At 39.6% G+C, this 19,602-nt stretch overlaps 1 protein-coding gene across 4 annotated transcripts in view; it reads left to right on the top strand.

Moving 5' to 3' along the window:
• The window catches only part of Dock4 (dedicator of cytokinesis 4), a 415,077-nt gene that overhangs the window by 206,290 nt on the left and 189,185 nt on the right, over positions 1-19,602 (top strand). For all 4 annotated transcript variants that reach the window (XM_051145099.1, XM_051145092.1, XM_051145105.1 and 1 more), the window contains exons 8-10: positions 2,045-2,196; positions 16,371-16,452; positions 17,216-17,276. In XM_051145099.1, coding sequence (XP_051001056.1) covers positions 2,045-2,196; positions 16,371-16,452; positions 17,216-17,276 — 295 coding nt within the window. The remainder of the gene's footprint in view (positions 1-2,044; positions 2,197-16,370; positions 16,453-17,215; positions 17,277-19,602) is intronic.

Below are 19,602 nucleotides of genomic sequence, written 5' to 3' on the forward strand. Positions count from 1 at the left end.
ATACAAGTTAGAAGCATAGAAACTATCTGAAGATGGTATGCAAATGCAGTTACAACTGTAAATTGTAAGAAAGGCATTTTCCCTGAAAGTTGGCCAGTCATTTGGTAATTACTAAACTCTACTTACAAGTCTTAAAAGGTACCTGCTGTAGAAATGTGGTCATTTCTCCACCTCCAACAACCATCATGGCCATGGAGTTTGAAACCCTCGTATTTAAATGCCTGTTGCTCAAATTACTCCTTTCTTAATGAGGAGGTTCAGATGGAATAACATTCGTCAGTCTTTGACATGAAAGTGACCATCCCACACCATACTTTACCAGACTTTCCAGGTGCTTTCTTGCCCGATTATCCTGCATCAGTGCTCCCTAAGGTAGAGGTCCAAGATCTGAGTAGACTGGCAGCAGTTGGCAGCTGGGCCAGTATATGCGTGGAAAATAGAGAATTAGAAGCCTGTATAATTTTTTTTACATCACAATGGTATTCTCTCTGTCTTTTTGCTTGTTTTTTATTTTTCTAGAAGTACTTATTAATCAGCCTCCAAAGGATTAGAAGGGGAAACAACCTACACCTTCACTACAATCAAATCGGGGAACCCTGCCTGGGGAGGCCGTAATTCTTGTTCCTTTCAGTGTTTTGCTACAGGGACAGTTTTCCAAGGAGTCTTCTGACTTTCCATGCTCAAATCAAAACACCCTTTAAGGACTTTCCTAATAATATAGATTTTTTCCCATTCGTCATTCTGTGTGTGTGTGTGTGTGTGTGTGTGTGTGTGTGTGTGTGTGTGTGTCTGTCTGTCTGTCTGTCTGTGTATCTGTGTGTGTGTGTCTGTCTGGGTGGGTAGGTTGGTAGGTGTGTCTGCGTGTACACTTACTGGTTTTGCTGGTGTTAGATACCTTTGGTGGGTACCATCGCCATGAAGCATGGAATGTTTCTATGTTTCACTGTTGCCATCCCAGTGCTTGGCAGTACTAATGGATAGTAATTGGCTGGTGCTTGTCCTCATGGTCTCCCACTTGTAGCCCCATGCATGATTGCTTTCCTTCCTTGAATTATGTGCATTTTCAATTCTGGTCCTACATCACAAGTTTGGCACCAGCTGGCTGCAGCACAGACAAGTGGAAAAAGGGATACATGGCTCTTTCTTCCTAACGTTAGCTTCCCCGGGGGCTCCTTGACCTTCTCTCAAATATTAACTTGCTTGAGTGGTACAATAAGACTTGACAGAGCCTCATTCAGAAACTAACAAAGCTTTGCAGTTTAGTATAATTTTCAAAATATTTTTAAAGTATGATAAATGAGAAGTTATAGAAATATTCTTGATCTTTGATTTATCAAATGATTTGTAACTGGAATCTGAAGAGTTTTGTTTGTCTGTTTGAGGAGGCTGCTTTATTGTTGTTGCTGTTGTTTTTTTCTTGTTCTGGGTACTAAACCAAAAGCTTTGTATGTGCTATGCTAAGCAACTGCTCCACCACTGGGCAGCATCCCTAGCATGCATGCATGTATAGTACATACACACATAAATACATATATACATACATACATACACACACACACACATACACACATGAAGAGAGTGAGAGGAGGGAGTCTCATCAAATTGTCCCGTTTGTCCTTGAACTCACTTTGTAGTCGGGCCAGTCTTAAACTTGAAATCCTCCTGCCTCAGCCTCCCAAGCTGCTGGGATTACAAGCTGCACCACCAGGCCAGCACTCTTGGCTGTTCTTTAGGATGACTGGTTTATTCTCATCCTGTAAGTTGACTAGGACCATCAGAAATTCTTTGAACTTCTTCCTTCCTGAATCTATGCTTTGAGTTAGTATCATCTTAACATTAAAATTTTAAAGGAATTTTTAAAATAAGAGCTCTTGATCATCTTATTGAAGACGCTAGAATAAAATTTGAAATTTAGATTAGATACTGAATTTACCATGAAAATAAATTTTACTATAGGCAATCCGCATCCCTCCATGGCTTTGCCCCATTATTTTCATTAGTTCATGCTGACTGTCTTTTTCCTGGTGGGGTGGGTATCTTTCAGATGGGACATCGTCATCGGAAGAAAGACACCCCAGTGCAGGCCAGCAGCCACCACTTGTTTGTCCAGATGAAAAGCCTCATGTGTTCCAACCTAGGAGAGGAGCTGGAGGTCATCTTCTCACTCTTTGACAGTAAAGAGAATCGCCCAATCAGGTAACAGCATGTGGGCAAAGACCTGAGCTTGTTGTAATCATGGTGTATATTTGCATATTGGATGCTTTCAGGTTTATTTTCTGGTCTACCAGCCTCAGTTCCTGAGTTTCTGATTTACCTACCCTCTAGATATTTCCATTAAGGTTGGATAGATTTGAGAGTTCCTGGGAAATCAAAAATCTATAGAATCCTAAGTGAGCTTAAATGAAATTGGCCTCAATACCCAGCTTGTTTTTGTTTTAGTTACTTTGTGTTGATAATGCCACGAAGATAAAATTTCTCTATAGCATAATGTTTACTTATCAAAGTCAGAACATTTTACCTTTCAGCTTTTCAGTAAATAGCAACGTTGATCTTCCTGTGTCTGGATCAATGATATCAAGGAAGAACTTTGTAGACACTCCTGTTGAAGTATCAGAGCTGTAAAACAGCACAAACTTAGTGCTTGTTTTTCATTTTCACTGCTCTGACTCTTACCCATCATGGTTCTCCACGGCAAGCTTTTCAGTATAAATTTTGTTTTTTCTGTAGTGCTAAGAATCAAATCTCAGGCCTTGTACATGCTGAGTGAGTCCCTATTGTTGGATGATATCCCTAACCCAGACTTTTAATGTTTAGAAAAATACATAGAGTAGATGCTTTGTATACCCAGCCAAACGTTTGAACTCTGACTGAGACTTTAAAAGAACTATGTTTATTTTGAACGGAAGCATAAAGCACTTTATGTTTGAAATTGAAAATTCACATTTAAATCATGAATCAGGATATAATGATCACTTATACAGTGCTTTTAAAGAACTCATTAAAATAAACACCAAGCGTGCTTAGTAGTTCTAAGCCACACATACTGATTCATAAATGCAAAGTAATATAGGAGTATTTCCCTCTTTTTTTAGGAAATATGTGTGAGGTTTGTTTTAATGCACCTGTAACAATAAAACATGACGGGTAACTTACGAATTAGTCTTTATGTACTGGTAAGAGGGAGATTTATTTCTGGGTAGTGAACAATGCCTGTAAAACGTGGAAGGCAATGGTTTTGTGCAGTAGAGTTTATGAAGTGTGGAAAATAACAGTGATAACACACGTTCCGAATCAACCTGGAAAACAGTTGGAGGAGATGAATCAGTGTCCTTGAAGAACTTTTCTCATCACAAGTCAGTTCTCCAAGAGAAGAAAAAGGCTTACAACACTGGCCTGTTGTAGCTCTGAGCGTAAGAAATCAGAGATGATACCTGCTTTTTTTTTCTGTCTTTTCTTTATCTTTTAGAGTCAAGGTCTCGATGTGTAGCCTCAGCTGTCCTAGAACTTGCTATGTAGCCCGGGGGGAGGGGGGCCATTGAACTCACAGAAATCTGCCTGTTCTGCCTTCTAAGTGCTGATGTTAAAGGCCTGTACCACCACACCTGGCTCAATACCTGCTTTCCTACTGATCATTTTACGAAATCCTAAAAACAATGGATTATAATATGCTCTCATTTATGGTTTTAATAAGCAGTATAGAATGTGAAAGGAGAATTCTTCTGCTTGGTTCTATTAAGCTAAAGTGCGGAAAAATGAATTCCTGTTTTGTTGGTTTTTTTTTTTCCACAAGTACTGTAGTTGAATTCATATAACATTTCACCAATTTTTATATTAGGATTAATAGAATGCTAACTGATATAAAATTATCAATTAACATAATATAATGCCATTATATTTTTATCATAATATAGTATACTTAATTTATAATATTAATATTATTGAAATGAGACTGATTTAACATTAGCTTCTTTTTGAGTTTGTCTCGTAAATGTTTTCAAAATTTTTAAGCCATTCCAGTTAAGTGTCCATATCAGCATTCCCCTTGTTTAATTCCTGTTTGCTTGATGAAAATAGGAAAATAACCTGAGCTTATGGTACCCAAAACGGTGAAGTTCTGGTTCCCAGTTTAGTCCAGAACGTACCTTCCTCCTGGTCTGCATGTAGATGGGCTACTGGCTTCACCTGCGCTCCTCCAGCCCCCACATATTCTATAATGAGCCAAGGATGAATCCAGCGTGAATACTTCCCTATTCTGTTTTCTGAGTGGACCACCTGAGTCTTGCATCTCCCAAACTCTCACATACTAGGTATTTGAACATTGTTAGGTCTAGCTTGTTTCCATTTCCCGGGGCTTGCTTACACAGACAACATAGTGATCAACTGCCAGTAAAGCAGAGCCACATGTCCCCTTCTGAAGAGGTGCACCATGCAAGCCTCTTAATACTTGGCCCTATGGTGGCACAGCAACTGTGACTTTTTGTCCTGGTCTCTTTTCTTAGATCTTGGAACTCGGAATAGTTCTTGTGTTCTTCACCCTCTTGTTGCATTATTTAGAGGAAAGAACTACAAATGTAAACTGTGCTTCTAGGGCATTGTGGGGATCCTAATTTTGTTTCTGTTGCTGTGAGAGACAACATGGCCAAAAGCAGCTTGGGCTAGAAAGGGTTACAGTTCATTATAAAGAAAGCCAAAGTGGCAGTCCAGGCAGGACTGGTGGCAGGAACTGAAACAGAGACCAGTTGCTTGGTGGCTTGCTTTCTTCTGGCTTGTTCAGCTATGTTTTCAAAGGCCCCTGCCCAGCTGCCTAGGGATGGCACAATCCATATCTGGCTGGGCCCTCCTACATCAATAAGCAATTTAGACCGTACCCTCTAGCAGTCAGATGGAGACAGCTCCTCAACTGAGTGTCCTCTTCCCAGGTGACTCTAGTGTGTGTCAAATTGACAGAAACAGTCAGCATGTTGGGCTTCTTTACACAAGGCATTTAAATTTTTTAACGTCATCATTGATAATGCTAACACTGAAACTACCATGAGGCTCCAGAAGTAATCTGCTTTGTAGAAATTGGTTTCTGAAATTGAATCCTTTCAGAGGATTCTTTTAGAGTGTGTTTCCGTTTGTTTATTCATGGGGCATGCTACGGCACATGTGGAGGTCAGAAAACAGTGTATTGGGTTTATGCTCTCTGTCAACCCACTGCTTGCACCATGTGGGTTCCTGGAAGAGGCTCAGGATTTGGAGCTTAGCAGGAAGTTTCCTGCTGAGCCCTCAGCCACCCTAAAGAGTATGATGCCATTGCGTATGTCTCTACATGATATATGGGGGTTATGCACATATTGTGACACACATGTGCAAGTCCAAGGACAGCTTTGTGGAGTTAGCTATCTTCTTCCACCTTTAAGTGCCTTTCTGGAGTCACACTCAGGTCACCAGGTTTGTGCTGGTGCTGATGCTCTTACTGATGACCAATGTCACCAGCCCCTTCCAGAGGATCCGAAGAGAAATGAAGCACTGTGAGCTGCTGATCTCTGCCAGAGACAAAAGCTCAGATTCTGTCCTCACAGGTATCCAGTACAAGGGGAGCCAATGTGTGCTATCACCTTCCTAGTTCATTTAGCAAAATTGTGAAGTCTAACATCGCCAGAGTATCAGCCAAGGCCAATGTTTTTAGGCCTCCCTAAATCACCATTTAGCTGGGGCTTTGTTTACAAAAGCAGGGTTTTAGTTTTTAAACAACTATTGAATCTGCCTGAAGTTGGCCCAGGAGAGGGACCCTCCTTTCTGTAAACACCAGGAGGGATATGGGCATGTTCTGACAGCATCTGCCTAGCATATGCCACCCTACAGCTCATCATTCCAGCTTACTTTTCTCAGCTACTTGGGTACCATACCAGCCCACCCAGCCTACTGATCATGGAAAATTACAGACTATTCGTTTAAGGCCAATACAGCCGCCACACAACTTCTTTCCATGAAAGGTAATTAGTTGTTTTTAAAAAATGAATTTACCAAGTTGTTTCACATAAGCAAGATGCTTTTAGAGAACAATTATCTGGCTGGATGTTTGATTTCCTTGTTCCACAAGGAATAGCTGAGAAAGGCAGGGAGGGGTCCACTCTTTGCATCTTTGGTATCTTATGTCATTATATTTGTGTAGAAAATGCCTATATAATGCCTTTCAGATGCCAGATACAGTTCTAAGCTCTTTTAAAAATATTTCCTGACTTAGCTTTTCCAACTACCCTATGGGGTACGTACCACTAATACTCCTTTGTTTGTAGAGGATACAGCCTACAGACTTTGCCCAAAGTCAAGTGAAGGTGCTCCTTTAACAGAGTAGGCTATATAGGAATCAATATCTCCCATCTGTACCCCACGTTCATTATCTGTAATATTTGCATTGTGCTATGTTCTCCCCCAGCCATTTTGTGCGTACTATTGAGTATTAAGGGTCTACATAGGGCTCATCCTTGTAAGACCTTGAATGGTAGGCACTCGAGCTTGTTTGAGACTGGACAGGAGGGATCCAGTAAGGAGGAAGAGGACAGACTGGGCGAAAGGGGAAATCACTGATGGTTCCAGGCCCCTTTAGGAGAGAGGCATCAGGAAACATACTCAAGTTTGCAGATAAGAGATGACCCATGGGAAAGGAAGAACAGAGGGTGTGGCTGGGAACCATCTGAGCCTTAGGATAGGGCTGGCACTTAAGAAATGACTCTTGCCTCATGTGTAATACAGAGCCACAGTGTGTTGCTTTACATAGACTGTACAGCTGCACACTAATGCTTCTCTTCCCTTCATACGTGCTGCTTCATCTGCGTCAGAGTGTGGACAGCCCCTCAACCAGTAAACTTCACAGAGTTTAGTGGTTGACTTGTAACTTTCATTCTTTTTCTTACTGGTTAATTAACATGGTAATTTTGTCATGGGACTAATTCATTCCTATTTTGATCTCATCGGAGAATTTATCTAACATGGCCTGACTGTCCCCAGTTGCTCCCTAGCTACTGCAAGGCTGCTCATGTATAACACCTGCTGGAAGAGGCTTTCATCTGAGAAATCAGCAGTACGATCATGTTTTGTTGATTCCTTTTCTTTCTTTTTTGTTTTGTTTTTGTTCTGTTGGGGTTTTTTTGTTTGTTTGTTTGTTTGTTTGTTTTTTCCTTTTCTAAAACTTTTCTGAAGTCAGGTCTTTTTCCTACAATAATGCAGTTAAACTCACTTTTCTTAAAAATGTTTTATTTCTATTGAAGCTTTCTTTTGCCTACAATTATGCTTTATTCAGTCCAATTCTATCATTTAAGGGAGAAAAAGTACTGAATATAATAGGTAAAGCACAGACTTTTTAATAATTGGGATCCTTACTGAACTGTGAAATGGCTACTAATTCCACTCTGTCTGGGAGACACATATCACCTGTGTCTTGTACAGCCTTTTGCTGTGACTAAGTGGCCAGACTCTGAGGTTAGAGTATCTGGGTAGAAATCCTCACTTTGTTATATCAGCCCGGGCATAGAACTTCATGTCCCTTACAGCTGTTAACTAGTGGGACTTAGTGAGGAGAATAGTGCTTTCTTGGTGGGATTTCTTGAGAGTTAAATTCATTGGGTGTTGCTCAGTACCTGGCAGATTAACAATGGCCTGTGGCTATGATGAGGAAGACTTTTAAACCCAAACAGGAAATAATGCATTATTCTAGCTGGAAGTGTGTGGTAGCTTCCCTTGCGTTCTTGGGAAAATGACATTCCAGGAAATTGGTGATGCTTTGCTTATGATCTTGCAGTTACTTAAAGTTTAGAGAGACCTACTGGCAAAAGGTGATATGAAGCCCATATTACCTTAGCCAGGAGTGCTCAGGAAAGCCTGAAGTGGGCTTACATCCTGAAACACCATAGTGGCCATGGGAATAAGAGAGCTGGGATTCTCGTGTAGGTGGGGAGATTATTCATTCAAAAATTTGCTTTCGTAGCTCTCAATAATCTTTTTCAGCGGCTGACATAATGTAGGAGCTTACTTGGTCCAGCCTAGGAGAGCTCTACTATTTTTGTCTGTGTGTGGTAGTATATAGTAAGGTCAGTAGAGCCTTTACAGGTTTTAGTTCCTGTGCCCTGTGCCAGCATGTCTTGTTTAATGCATTATTTGAAGCTTACCATGGTCTGATCATACACATTCAGCATGTACATTTTTACGTAAATTAGCATCATTTAGTGTTTTAGCTGTGACAGTTTGTAGGCCTAGGTCTCTTTTTCTAATTTCATATTACAAAGTTCAGTTAAAATTGTAGCCTTTCTAAAGGGGGAGGGGAGAGCAGCGGAAGAAAGAAAAATAAAAACAGTATAGGGAAAAGTACCCAGCCAGACTAGCAAGAGGTATAGTGCACAGAATAAAAATAGTTAGAGGATACATTCGGCGACCCTTCTTGAATTGTGGCAGTGTCAACCATCCTATCGGGCCCAGAGCATTTCCTGCTGTGTCTAGACATGCTGGCACAGATTCACGGTGGGTGTCTGCCCAGCAGTGACCCACAGCGGCCTTCCCTGGGGCTCTTGTTGAAAGGCACCACTGCTTCCCACCCTTCCTCTTCTCCATCATTTGATTGCTCCATCAGGTGCAGGGGAATTGGGAGTGTTGTCACCTCTGAGTTAATCAGATCTGTGGCTTACCCCTCACTTGTTCACTCTTGTGTTACATATGAAAAAAAAAAAAAATGGCTCTACAAACCCTGGTCGCCTTTAATGGGAACGATTTTAAGGAAGTTGCTTGCAAGATACAAAGATACAAAGGAAATGAGCAAATCTTGAACATGTTGAGTATAACTGAATCACTCTTCTTTATAGCATTTTTGATATAAATATAATCCGATTATTTAATTTTAGTAAATGACTAGAAAAGTTAGAGGTGCAGGAAACCAGAAGCTCACAGCCTGCATGAACTTGCGCTGGCTTCTCTTTTTCTTTGTCTATAAACATTTATGCAAACAGCTTGACTCTCTTAAGTAGTGGAGTATTTTACAAGGTGACCAGAGAGCACTCTTACCCCCTGTTCCTGCATTTCAAATCAGGGGTGGATGAGGGAGCCTCCCCCCTACCCCCACACTGCTATTATGGTTGTCTTTGTCTTTCTTCATGAACTCCCAGGTTGCTTCCTGTAGGGAATTCAGAATAATTTAGTTTTCCTGAGCTCTCTAAGGGATAAGCCATCATCACATATAGTAACCACTTCACAAGAGCCTCTTTGGTACTCAATGTCATTTATGTTACAGGAGGATTTTACATTGACAAAGGAATTATCAGTAGTATGACTCTACCCTCTCATCATCTTTATGTTCTCAGCACCTTGCAAAGTACTTGGCACAGGGGGTGTGTGTGTGTGTGTGTGTGTGTGTGTGTGTGTGTGTGTGTGTGTGTGTGGTGACACAGTTAAAGGAAGCTTTTAAGGCTTGCCTTGCTGTTGAGGCAAAGCATTAAAAGATCATGCCATCAGTATCTTAATCTTTGCTATCATTCTTCCCCTCGGGGGTGGGGGGTGGGGTGGAAATGTGCTCCTTAATAAGAGAGCCAGAGTGATGAGTGCATCAGTAAGCTTCATGTTGCACTGTGCTCATCAGAGCTGTGCTTTCAGACCTGTCTCTGGGGAGCCATCATTTGCAAACACTGTCATGCAAAAGAAAAGTACATAAAAAAAAACCATGAGATAAATGCCTGGCATGACCCCCTAAGCATTTGGAAGTCTTGGATTACAAATTAAGCAGGGTGTGTCTACTTTATGCCAGTTAAGCATATGCACTTCACACCTTTACCATACAGTTACTGAAGTTTGTTTATTCATGCATTTAGTCAGCCAACAAGTAAGCTCTCCTTTAAGGCCAAATGTTCATCTAGGGAAGGCATTAGAAAAAAAAAGACAAACAAACAAACAAACAAACAAAAAAACAATAAAAACAACCCACATCCTCCTAAACCTTGTATTTTACTTAGGTTCAAAATGTTGAAAAAATTAAGTGCAGTTTCTAAATCTTGCCTTTCTGTTGGTATGTTTGTTTTTTAGGATTGTCTCAAAAGATTTAGTCCTAACTAGCCTAGAACTTGCTATATAGACCAAGCTGGCCTTGAACTCCTAGTCCTCTTCCTCCCTCTGCCTCCAGAGCACTGGCATTATAGCTGAGTGCCACCACACCTATTGTGGACTTAATAGTCACAATACAAACAAACAACAACAAACAAAATAAAAACAAAAACAAAAAACCCTCAAAACCAACCCTTCGGGATGAAAAAATACATGAAAGATGAATTTATTGATAATAAAGGCTGTATTAGTTGGGTTTTTATTTAATCATTCTGCTTCCATTTGAAGTTTCTTAACCTTTATTTTTCTGTTTTAAATGCCTACTTCACCACAAAGTCCTTACAAAGATCGTGGGTTTACTTGTTTTCAAAGCTCAGTATTAAACATGTCTCCTTCACAGAGTTGGAGTATCTACTGTATATAGGTCCAGTTGACTGCTCCCTCGTAGCATGTCAAGGATACAGTGTTTGCAGTGATTACCCTCTTGTTGACCCTGGTCCCCATGTCTCTTTCTGCTTCCTCTGCTCAGAAGCCAGCTTTCCTATCACACCCCTAACACATTCTCTGGAGAAAGACTAAAGTGAGTGCCCCCTCCCTTAACTCTTAGTCAGAATTCAAAATAGGCTCAGTGACGACATTTTCATGCAGTTGTCATCACACTTTCTAAAAATCATCTCCCTGCCACAATGCCTTATCTGCTGTTATCACCCCCTCTCTTGTCTGTTTCTTGTTGGCTCCACCCCCCCAGTGGTACCCCCTTCTGCTTTCATTTCCTACATATTCCATTAGAATAAGTATTAACCGTTATCCCGCACAACATAGCTAAATTTAAGACAAGTACCTTTGCATTTTTAAATATTCGATATTAACGTTTGGTTTGGTTTTGCTATAATTGGTTTGTGTGAGTATAGAAGATTAGGATGTTTCTCTTATTTTTCCAATTACCTTATAAAAACATGGCCCTTTAAATGTTTACTCCATTTCATTATTGCTAACTTTGGAGGCTGTAAATAGATGTCGGGTGGTTTAACTATCTAAACCTTTTGAAAGTGTCCTTTGTAATTTTTTGTAGATTGGTTAACTCATGATCTTGTGCACCACATCGTTCAAACCAAGATTTTAATCACTCCCTGTATTTTGGATAAAATTCATGTTGTATGACTTTCACATGCATTAATCTTCAGACCAGTTTGATTCTTATGTGAGAGGTGACTTGGAGTGACAATATCAGTCCTTCTTGGGAAGTACTAAATTTCTCTATAAAGTGTAATACTCTTTGAAATATAAGAATATATGTCATATAAATGTCCCTGGCATTGGTCTTTAGATAATTTAGTTGCCTTACTCTTTGAGTGGAGCATTTTATATAGGAATGTCCTACTGGGAGAGCCGCTTCATGCTATTACTCTAAAGGACCTTCTCGGATCTGGCCTGGTGACTCCTGCACCTCAGATACAGCTGGTATAGCAGAAAGCTTCCTGATTTAGAGTGTTTGGGGCAAAGAGTGGAGGAAGGAACATCTACAGAGAAAGAAGAGGTGTCATAGCCATTCAGGTCCTTACTGTGCTTCTTATGGCATACTGTGTAAGGACATCTCTCTACCAAGCCATAGTGTTGAAATGTTCTTTCCATCTGTAGATGTCTCACTTAGGACTTCAGAATTGAATAGCTCGCCTGAGCAGGCAAGCACCAACGTAACCTTCACAAACACTGGTCACTTTTTGCTTTGAATTATTTTATTTTATTTTTAAATTTTATTGATATTAGAACTTTTATTCCTTGTAACACAGTCTTGCTTTCCTTTGTCCATTTCTAGATTAGTTTGTTCTTTCAAAGACAGGGTACCACTGTGGGTATGAGCCAAGACCCTCCTGTCAGATGCCAGATGTTACCATGGCTCCATCCCTGACTATCCATAAACCTTAGGGCAACTTGCCCAATATCTCAAGCCCAAGCTCTCTCGTGTATCAGACTGGAATGATAATGCTTCCCACCCTGTAGGGCAGGTGTGGGAATTAAACGATATCTTTGTAAAGGCTAAATTACAGCATCTGGCATGAAGTACATAGTTTCCTGTATTACTTTATCCCAGGCACCTTGCCATGGATGTTTATTTATATTCTTCTTTCATTGTCTTGTTTTTTTATATCCTTGTTAGAATAACACAGGTTATAAATAATAAATAATTATGATTTTTTCTTTCTTTCCAAAGAAAGAATTAGTCAGTAGGATAGATAGTCATGATTTATAATGGCTCACATTTAGAATTCAGGAGATTCTAAATTTTCCAGTAGTGAAGTTCTTCCTCTAGGAGAACATGTCAGTAGATAAGGGAGTCAAATAATGATTTTTTTTTCTCTACTGATAATATATCACCTCTTATTTCCAAGTGTTCTGACATATTCTTTTGTTTAATCTTTAAGAAGAAAGCATTAGAAAACATGACAAAGTAGATTTTATTGTAATTGGCTTTTTTGTATTATGTTTATTGCTTAAATGCTGTACCACATTGCGTCTTATTCATCCTGTTTAGTGTAAGGGAGATGTGAAAGGGACATGGGGACAGGGCTAAGTGAAATAATCTAGAACTCAGAGCTGCCATACACAAGTTAGGCACCTCCTGACAACTGGTCATGCAATACCATTGACTGAACTGTTGCTAGGAAATTCTGTATGCTTTCCTACTGTACATTTACTTTTCAGGCCTTGTAAGGAGGAAGGAAATGTCGAAGGGGATTCAAGCTTTCCAGCTACTTTGAGTTTCTCCTTGACTTTTGTTTTGTTTTGCCTTCAAAGGTTGTTTTGATGAGGACTGCCAAACTATTGGTTGAAGCTAAAGACGTGCCTGTTGCTAATTACAGACCTATATTCTAGTTGGTCATAGTATAATAAGACAGACACACAAACTTCTGATGCAGAAAGAAACGGAAATGACTTAATGAGTGTCTTCTAATAAGAGACTTATGAGTTTACAAACTAGTCACACTTCCCAGAGGATTGCAGTAGCAGCTCACCTGAGGTAGAAGGTCAGAAACCCTTTTAGGTATGGCCAATGACCTTTATATGAGATGGCCCCAAGGCTGTTGGAGGTGCTAGAGTGAACTGCCTTTGACTTGTTTGGTTTCTGTCCTGGCTCAGAAAACATATGCTATGATATTCTGTAAATGTGAGAGAAGAGAATTCTATTTCAAAGATTCTGAAGTGCATTACCGAAGCCCATTATTTTCCTGAAACTATTTGCTGAGTAAGTAATTGCTGTGTCACTAAAGCTGAAAGGAAACTGATTTTGTAAAACAGCACCATGTCACCAAATGAATAGACTGGTTTTTATTGGACATGGAGATTTTTCTGTCTGGTTTTTAATAAATTGCAAATGACTTATTGCTTCACAGTCCCCATTTTGAACCTATTTTTATCTTCCCTCTAAGGCATGCTTAAGCTGAAGGGTATGTTGCTGGCTTAGTATGTATTGATGTTCTTCCTGGAACAGGATAGGATACAGCATAATACTTGCATAATCAGGATTCTGTCTAGACCGGTGAAATTAAAATAGTGGCAGAGCAAAAAGAATTTTTTTCTGAAACAGAATTCTTTAGAAGATGTTTTTATCCAAATACTGATGAAACTTGGAGATATTCAATAGTTCTTTTTATAGTAATATTAAAGTTGAGGTTTTAATATGTAAAATGTCTCATTTTTTGCATATTAGTTTTATTGATATGCATTGTTTTCTATAGATAAATCATAAGATAGTGTGAAATTTTCTCAAGAGTTTCAGTGAAGATAAAGAGTAGCTTCAGAGGCCTGCAGAGATGGCTCAGTGGTTAAGAGCACTGTCTGCTCTTCCAAAGAACCTGGGTTCAGTTCCCAGCACCCACATGTCAGAGAGTCTATAACTCCAGTTCCAAGGAATCTGATACTTACATACCAATGCACATAAAAAATAAAAACTAAATAAAAATTTTAAAAAAAGAGCCTCACAGTGAGGGTCATTCTGAATGTAACATTTGCAGTATGACATGGACACACTATCAGTGATACACACCAGGGGATGGCACTCTCACCACTTCTGTTGATTGCTAAGGTGTTATAATTAGTAGCTGCACATTAGTGATGAATCGAAGAGAAGCTAAGCACCACCATTGTTTAAACCTTAGCAGTTTTGATTAAATAAAATCACATTCTCAAATCTTTGGAGAGTTTTGTCTTTGTTTAATAGGGTTGTAGTAGAATTGATGTTCCTACTCATATTTTCATTGAGAAAAAACAAACCGATTTGTCAGGGAACAAATTTCAACTAAGAACTGCTGTGCAGCTTGGAACCAAGATTAGTCCCTGCCTTGTCCTGCTGACATGGGGAAGGCATGGTTTGAGTTAGTATGAAACCTCAGGGAGCAGTTTCACATTAGTGCCACATGACTGTCCCAGATACAGAGATGACTGTGCCTTTTTCTTTGTGGTTTTTCAAGATAGGCTTGTTATGTAGCCCTGGCTGTCCTATTATGTTCTCTGTAGCCCAGGCTGGCCTCAAACTCATGGCAGTCCTCTGGCCTCAGACTTACAAGTATTCATCTCTGTACCTGTCTCCATACTAGGGAAATCCTTGCTCAGTATTTGCATAGAATGGAAAAATAATTTAACTCTAAAATTCAAATGAGGAGTGAAGATTTTCAGCAAACACACAATGTGTTCTTAGTCACATTGGTTTTTGGACCTTTGAGAAAACTTCTATCTTAGTTTGCCCATCAGTTAAATAGGTAGCATAATAGTACACACTTCTGAGGACATGTTGAGTATCAGATGAGTCCGTCCACATGAAGATCTTAGCAGAATATCTGTTAAATGGTGAACTCTCAAAAGGATTGACCAATACTATGACGGTTGAAGGTGGAACTCCCTTGTTGTAAAATGAATCTGCGTGTACTTCCTTTGATCGTGTCTTATAAGTTTGAAATACTAATGCATTTTCTTTCATTGTGAATAGAGCTTATAGTCTATTTAAAAGAAGATTATTGTAGATGAGCATTGGATGGCACTAATTTCACTTTGCATCTTCGGTTGTGTTTGCTCTTCCCCGCCTGCATTTCAGATGCACGTGGGAACTGTAGTTTCGAAGAGCCTTGCAGCAATTTATCTTCCTTCCATTCACACTGCACCAGCCACCTGCTCTGCGGAAGAAGCTTGGTTAGGAGGAATGGAAATAGCCTGGTAGAAATGTGTGTCAGTTGCCCTTTCTCATATGACAGGTCAAGAATAGGTTTAATAAAAGATAACGATGAGGTTAGCCAGGCAGTTGAATCTGTTAAATGCATCCATCTAGAGTTACATCACAAAGGAGAGCAGAAGTATTGTAAGGCCATCATAAATTGAAACTCATATCCTCCGTAGAGACCTGTTTATGGTTCTCATTTTTCCAGCTTGTAGTATTGGAATCATAGAGCTATTATTTAAGGCAAGGATTAGTGATGATTGTAATATGCAAACCTGTAGGTTATGAGCCTTTTTCTTCTTCCCTAGACTAAACCTGCAGTAGCCAAGGCCACATCATGTGACCATTTCCCATCAGTGGATATTGGTTTTGTGCTTTCTGCCTGGGGCAGCCAGTTATTTGATTTTTCCACCAGATATTGAAATTCAGTGGGGAATTTAAAGCTGGAGATAGTGGGTGCATTAATATTTCTTATATAGACAATCTTTTTAATTTTTGAACATAAATAAATATGTCATGCATTACCTTGAATCTGTATGATATCCACAAACATTTATGGTCTTCAGTTACTGACTGATTGGCACAGTGAGTCATTTGTGTTTATTATAAGCCTATATGACACTATGTTATCAAATATAGGCTCAGTAGAGAGCTTGAGATCATCTGTTTATTTGTAGATCAAAGTAAATTTAAGTTTCATGAATTAAAATGTTTGTTGTGTTTTGAAGAATAGATGCAAAAGTCCAAGAACTGCAAAGCCATTTTATCATTACTCCAAACTATATGAAATTATATAAATTATTAAAACATCTTAGTTATAAAACCAGGAAGGACTGGGCTCTACTGTCTCATATTATGTATTGGTTTGGAATAAAAGCGGTGATACCGCTAACAAGGAAACTTATCCTGCTGCTGGAACAGTTAGTTTTTTTTCATATGCACATATGCAGTTGCTGCTTTGCCAGTTCTATCAGAAGTGAAACACATGCGTATTGTATTCAGTGCTCTCCAATGTTGAGCTTTCAGGTGAAGAACAGTTAGTAGAGGCTAAATATGAAACCATTTTTCTAAGTATCCAACTATCTTTCTCTTATAGTGAGAGATTTTTCTTGAGACTGAATCGAAACGGGCTTCCCAAAGTCCCGGATAAGCCCGAAAGACACTGCTCTCTCTTTGTGGTAAGTGCACCTTGTATTTATTGCTAAGGAGAGGTAAATTACTGAAAGAGAAACTCCTGACTCTGCTTAAATGTCTTAAATAACTCCCAGATTGCAATCGTAGTTGGAATTCTGACTAACATCCATCACAGTTGACTGCTCCCTTCACTGTGTGTGTGTGTGTGTGTGTGTGTGTGTGTGTGTGTTTTTAATTTATTCTTGTTACATCTCAATGGTTATCCCATCCCTTATATCCTCCCATTCTTCCCTCCTTCCCATTTTCCCCTTATTCCCCTCCCCTGTGACTGTTCCTGAGGGCGACCTCCTCTCCTTGTATATGCTCATAGGGTATCAAGTCTCTTCTTGGTAACCTGCTGTCCTTCCTCTGAGTATCACTGTGGTTTTTATTCTGCTTAACACACCTGTGGTTGAGTCCTGGTGGCCCAGGGAGACTGTTACAGAAGCACAGTGGTGACTGGGCCTGGCATGGCAGTGGCTAACCAGTCCGCGCTTCTGGAGTGTTTAAAGGATGGGTGAATTAGGAGAGGTGGTCAACAGTGGCCTTTGTTCCTGAGTGGTTTTTTTTTTTTTTTAACACAAGCTAAGTAGAAGTAGTGACTTATTTGGACCCGGGTTTGAACAGGGTAGGGTCCCTCTGCCCTAAGCATTCCATTGCACATGTCTATGTGTATCTTCTTCATTTGTGAGAGAGTGCACAGAGCTCTGGAGTTTTGCTGCACAGAGTAGGACCTCTAAAATAACCAGGCTTTGTTTCTTGGTATAGGACTTGGGTAGCAGTGAACTCAGGAAGGACATCTATATTACCGTCCACATTATCCGCATTGGTAAGTTCATCCCTTATGACTGTTGGGAGAGATACCCAAGGGATCTCTGTGTGGCTCAGTATAGTTTTCTGCCTGGGACCAAATTTGAATCCAAGAAGCTAAGAAGTTAGGAATTATTCTCCGGGGTCGTTGATTTCACCCTCTCACCAAATAGAATTTTTGTCTTTTAGAATATAAATTGTTAAGTACGTTGTTGTGTTTTATTGCCCCCTCCAACCTATCTGATTCAAACATGTTGTATTTTTCTTTCAATTCTAGTCTCTAATATTGTAAAATCAACTTTTAAGAGCTAAATTTCCTCCAAGCTTAGGAAATCTGTATAACTACTAGCAATTAATGTCCTGACCAGAGTGCTACTGAGCATCATTATGGAATAATATATGAGGAAAGAGTTTTGAGACAGTAGATACTGTGTGGATTTTAGCTTATGTAATTTCATCAGCTTATTGAAGGAGCTTAGAAACCCTACAGGGAAGAATGAATCTGCCTCTTTAATGTCAACTCTCACTTTGTCACATTTGATCTGATCATGAAAGGATTTAGATAATGCAGCATTTATTCCCATCTTGAAGAGCAACATTTTGGTAGGGAGGGACTGCTGGCCTTTATTTTCCTACATGAAAGTCTTTTAAAAGCAGGCATTTCCCCACATGACAGCGCAAGAAAATGAGTGGTGTCGATAGCATAGCTCTCCTATTAGTGTCATCCAGCTGATACTAAGAATCTGTCCCCAAGTCATGTAAGTTGCTACAGCCCCTGCAGGACAGTGCACGTGTAGCAGAACGGCAGCTTGCCACGCAGGCCTGCAACGTCACCATTGTTTCTATAGTAGGGTAGCTTGTGTATATTGTGACCACATTGTATTTCGAAGGACACTATAAAATATGTTATTATTCACACATAGATTTTCTGTATTTTCTACTCATTAAAAATGTGTTCTGAAACTATGTTATGCTGTTTTGATATTGGAGGAACAAGAGAGTTAATTATTTAAAGTAAACTGCTCTTTTATTCTTTTAGTTTATGGTACCGTTGTTTGCTCTGGAGGTGTTTTGTTGTTTTGAGACAAAAATCTGATTTTGTAGATCACATATATGTACAGCTCACGTTGTAGCCCACACTGGCCTCCAACTCCTAACCTTGGTTTAGCTCTTGAGTATGAGATTGCAGATGTGTACCAATGCCTGTGTCTGTTTGGGGCTTTAACTTTCATTATATGGATAAGTATGTGAGAAAGCAGTTAGACTCCTTTAGAATAATAGGAAAGTTGATAGGCTACTATGTATTTTTTGAGATTAAACATGTCTCTAATATGATAAAAGCGAGGTTTGTTTTATAATTGTATACTTTTTAGTTTTTAAATTTTAGTATATAATCACTTACTAATATCAAATGTGTTTTAGATATCTTTGTGTAAGCATTGCTCAAGTTGAGTATAGTCTGTTAAATCATTGAGGGAACAGGCAAAGCCTGCTGGCTTTGAAAATATTCTAGACCATATCTGTCAGTTTGGTATGGTAGGATAACAATCATCAAAGCACATGGTCTTCGCTGACAGAGTCCTTGCCAAGGATGCAACCCACCTTGGTAATGAGATGGCCTGGGGCAGCCTTTCAAATACAGAGTAGTTTCTTTGGAATTGCCTTTGTTTTGTTTTGTTTTGTTTTGTTTTTTAACTCCCAAGATGTTCATCATCATAAGTTAGCAAAATAAATGCTGAAATAGGAATTGCCTACCAACACCTACTCCCTATTGGTCAAATAAATCCTTACAAAACAATAGCTATTGGTTCTATAGTTAGAAACAGATCAGAATTGAAACTAAAGCAAAACACTTGAGAAAGGTTAGGACGAATCTGCCAGTGTTCTTGATGCAGTGAAATTAAGGAGAAGATTATTATCTTTCAAGGACAGACACTTCTTGCTTTTTATAGAATGTCCCTTGTACCTGCTTTACTGGGAAAAGGGCATAGTGACCCTCACTGGCTGCCAAAAGCAAAAGCAGTAACATCTCACTTCTGGGAATTTATGTCCAGGTCCTTGATTTGAAAAAAAAAAAAAGAGGAAAGAAGCAAAGGGAGAAGCCAGTTTTGAACCCCTGATCATCCCAGTAAAAGGTCCTACCATCACCTGTGCTTCCTTTCTGGTGTTTAGCTGGTTGCTCGGTGTTTTACCTTCCTCCACTCTTCCTTCCTGTTTAGAGAATTTTCCTGGAAACCAACCTGAACTGAATTCTTATCATAAGTCTTACAGTTGGGAACACCAAGATTGGGGCATCAAAGCCTTAGTTTCTAAAGCTGTGCATGCCCACAGAGCCAGTAAAGAGA

The sequence above is a fragment of the Acomys russatus genome, chromosome 1, assembly GCF_903995435.1.
Source record: "Acomys russatus chromosome 1, mAcoRus1.1, whole genome shotgun sequence".
NCBI lineage: Eukaryota > Metazoa > Chordata > Mammalia > Rodentia > Muridae > Acomys > Acomys russatus.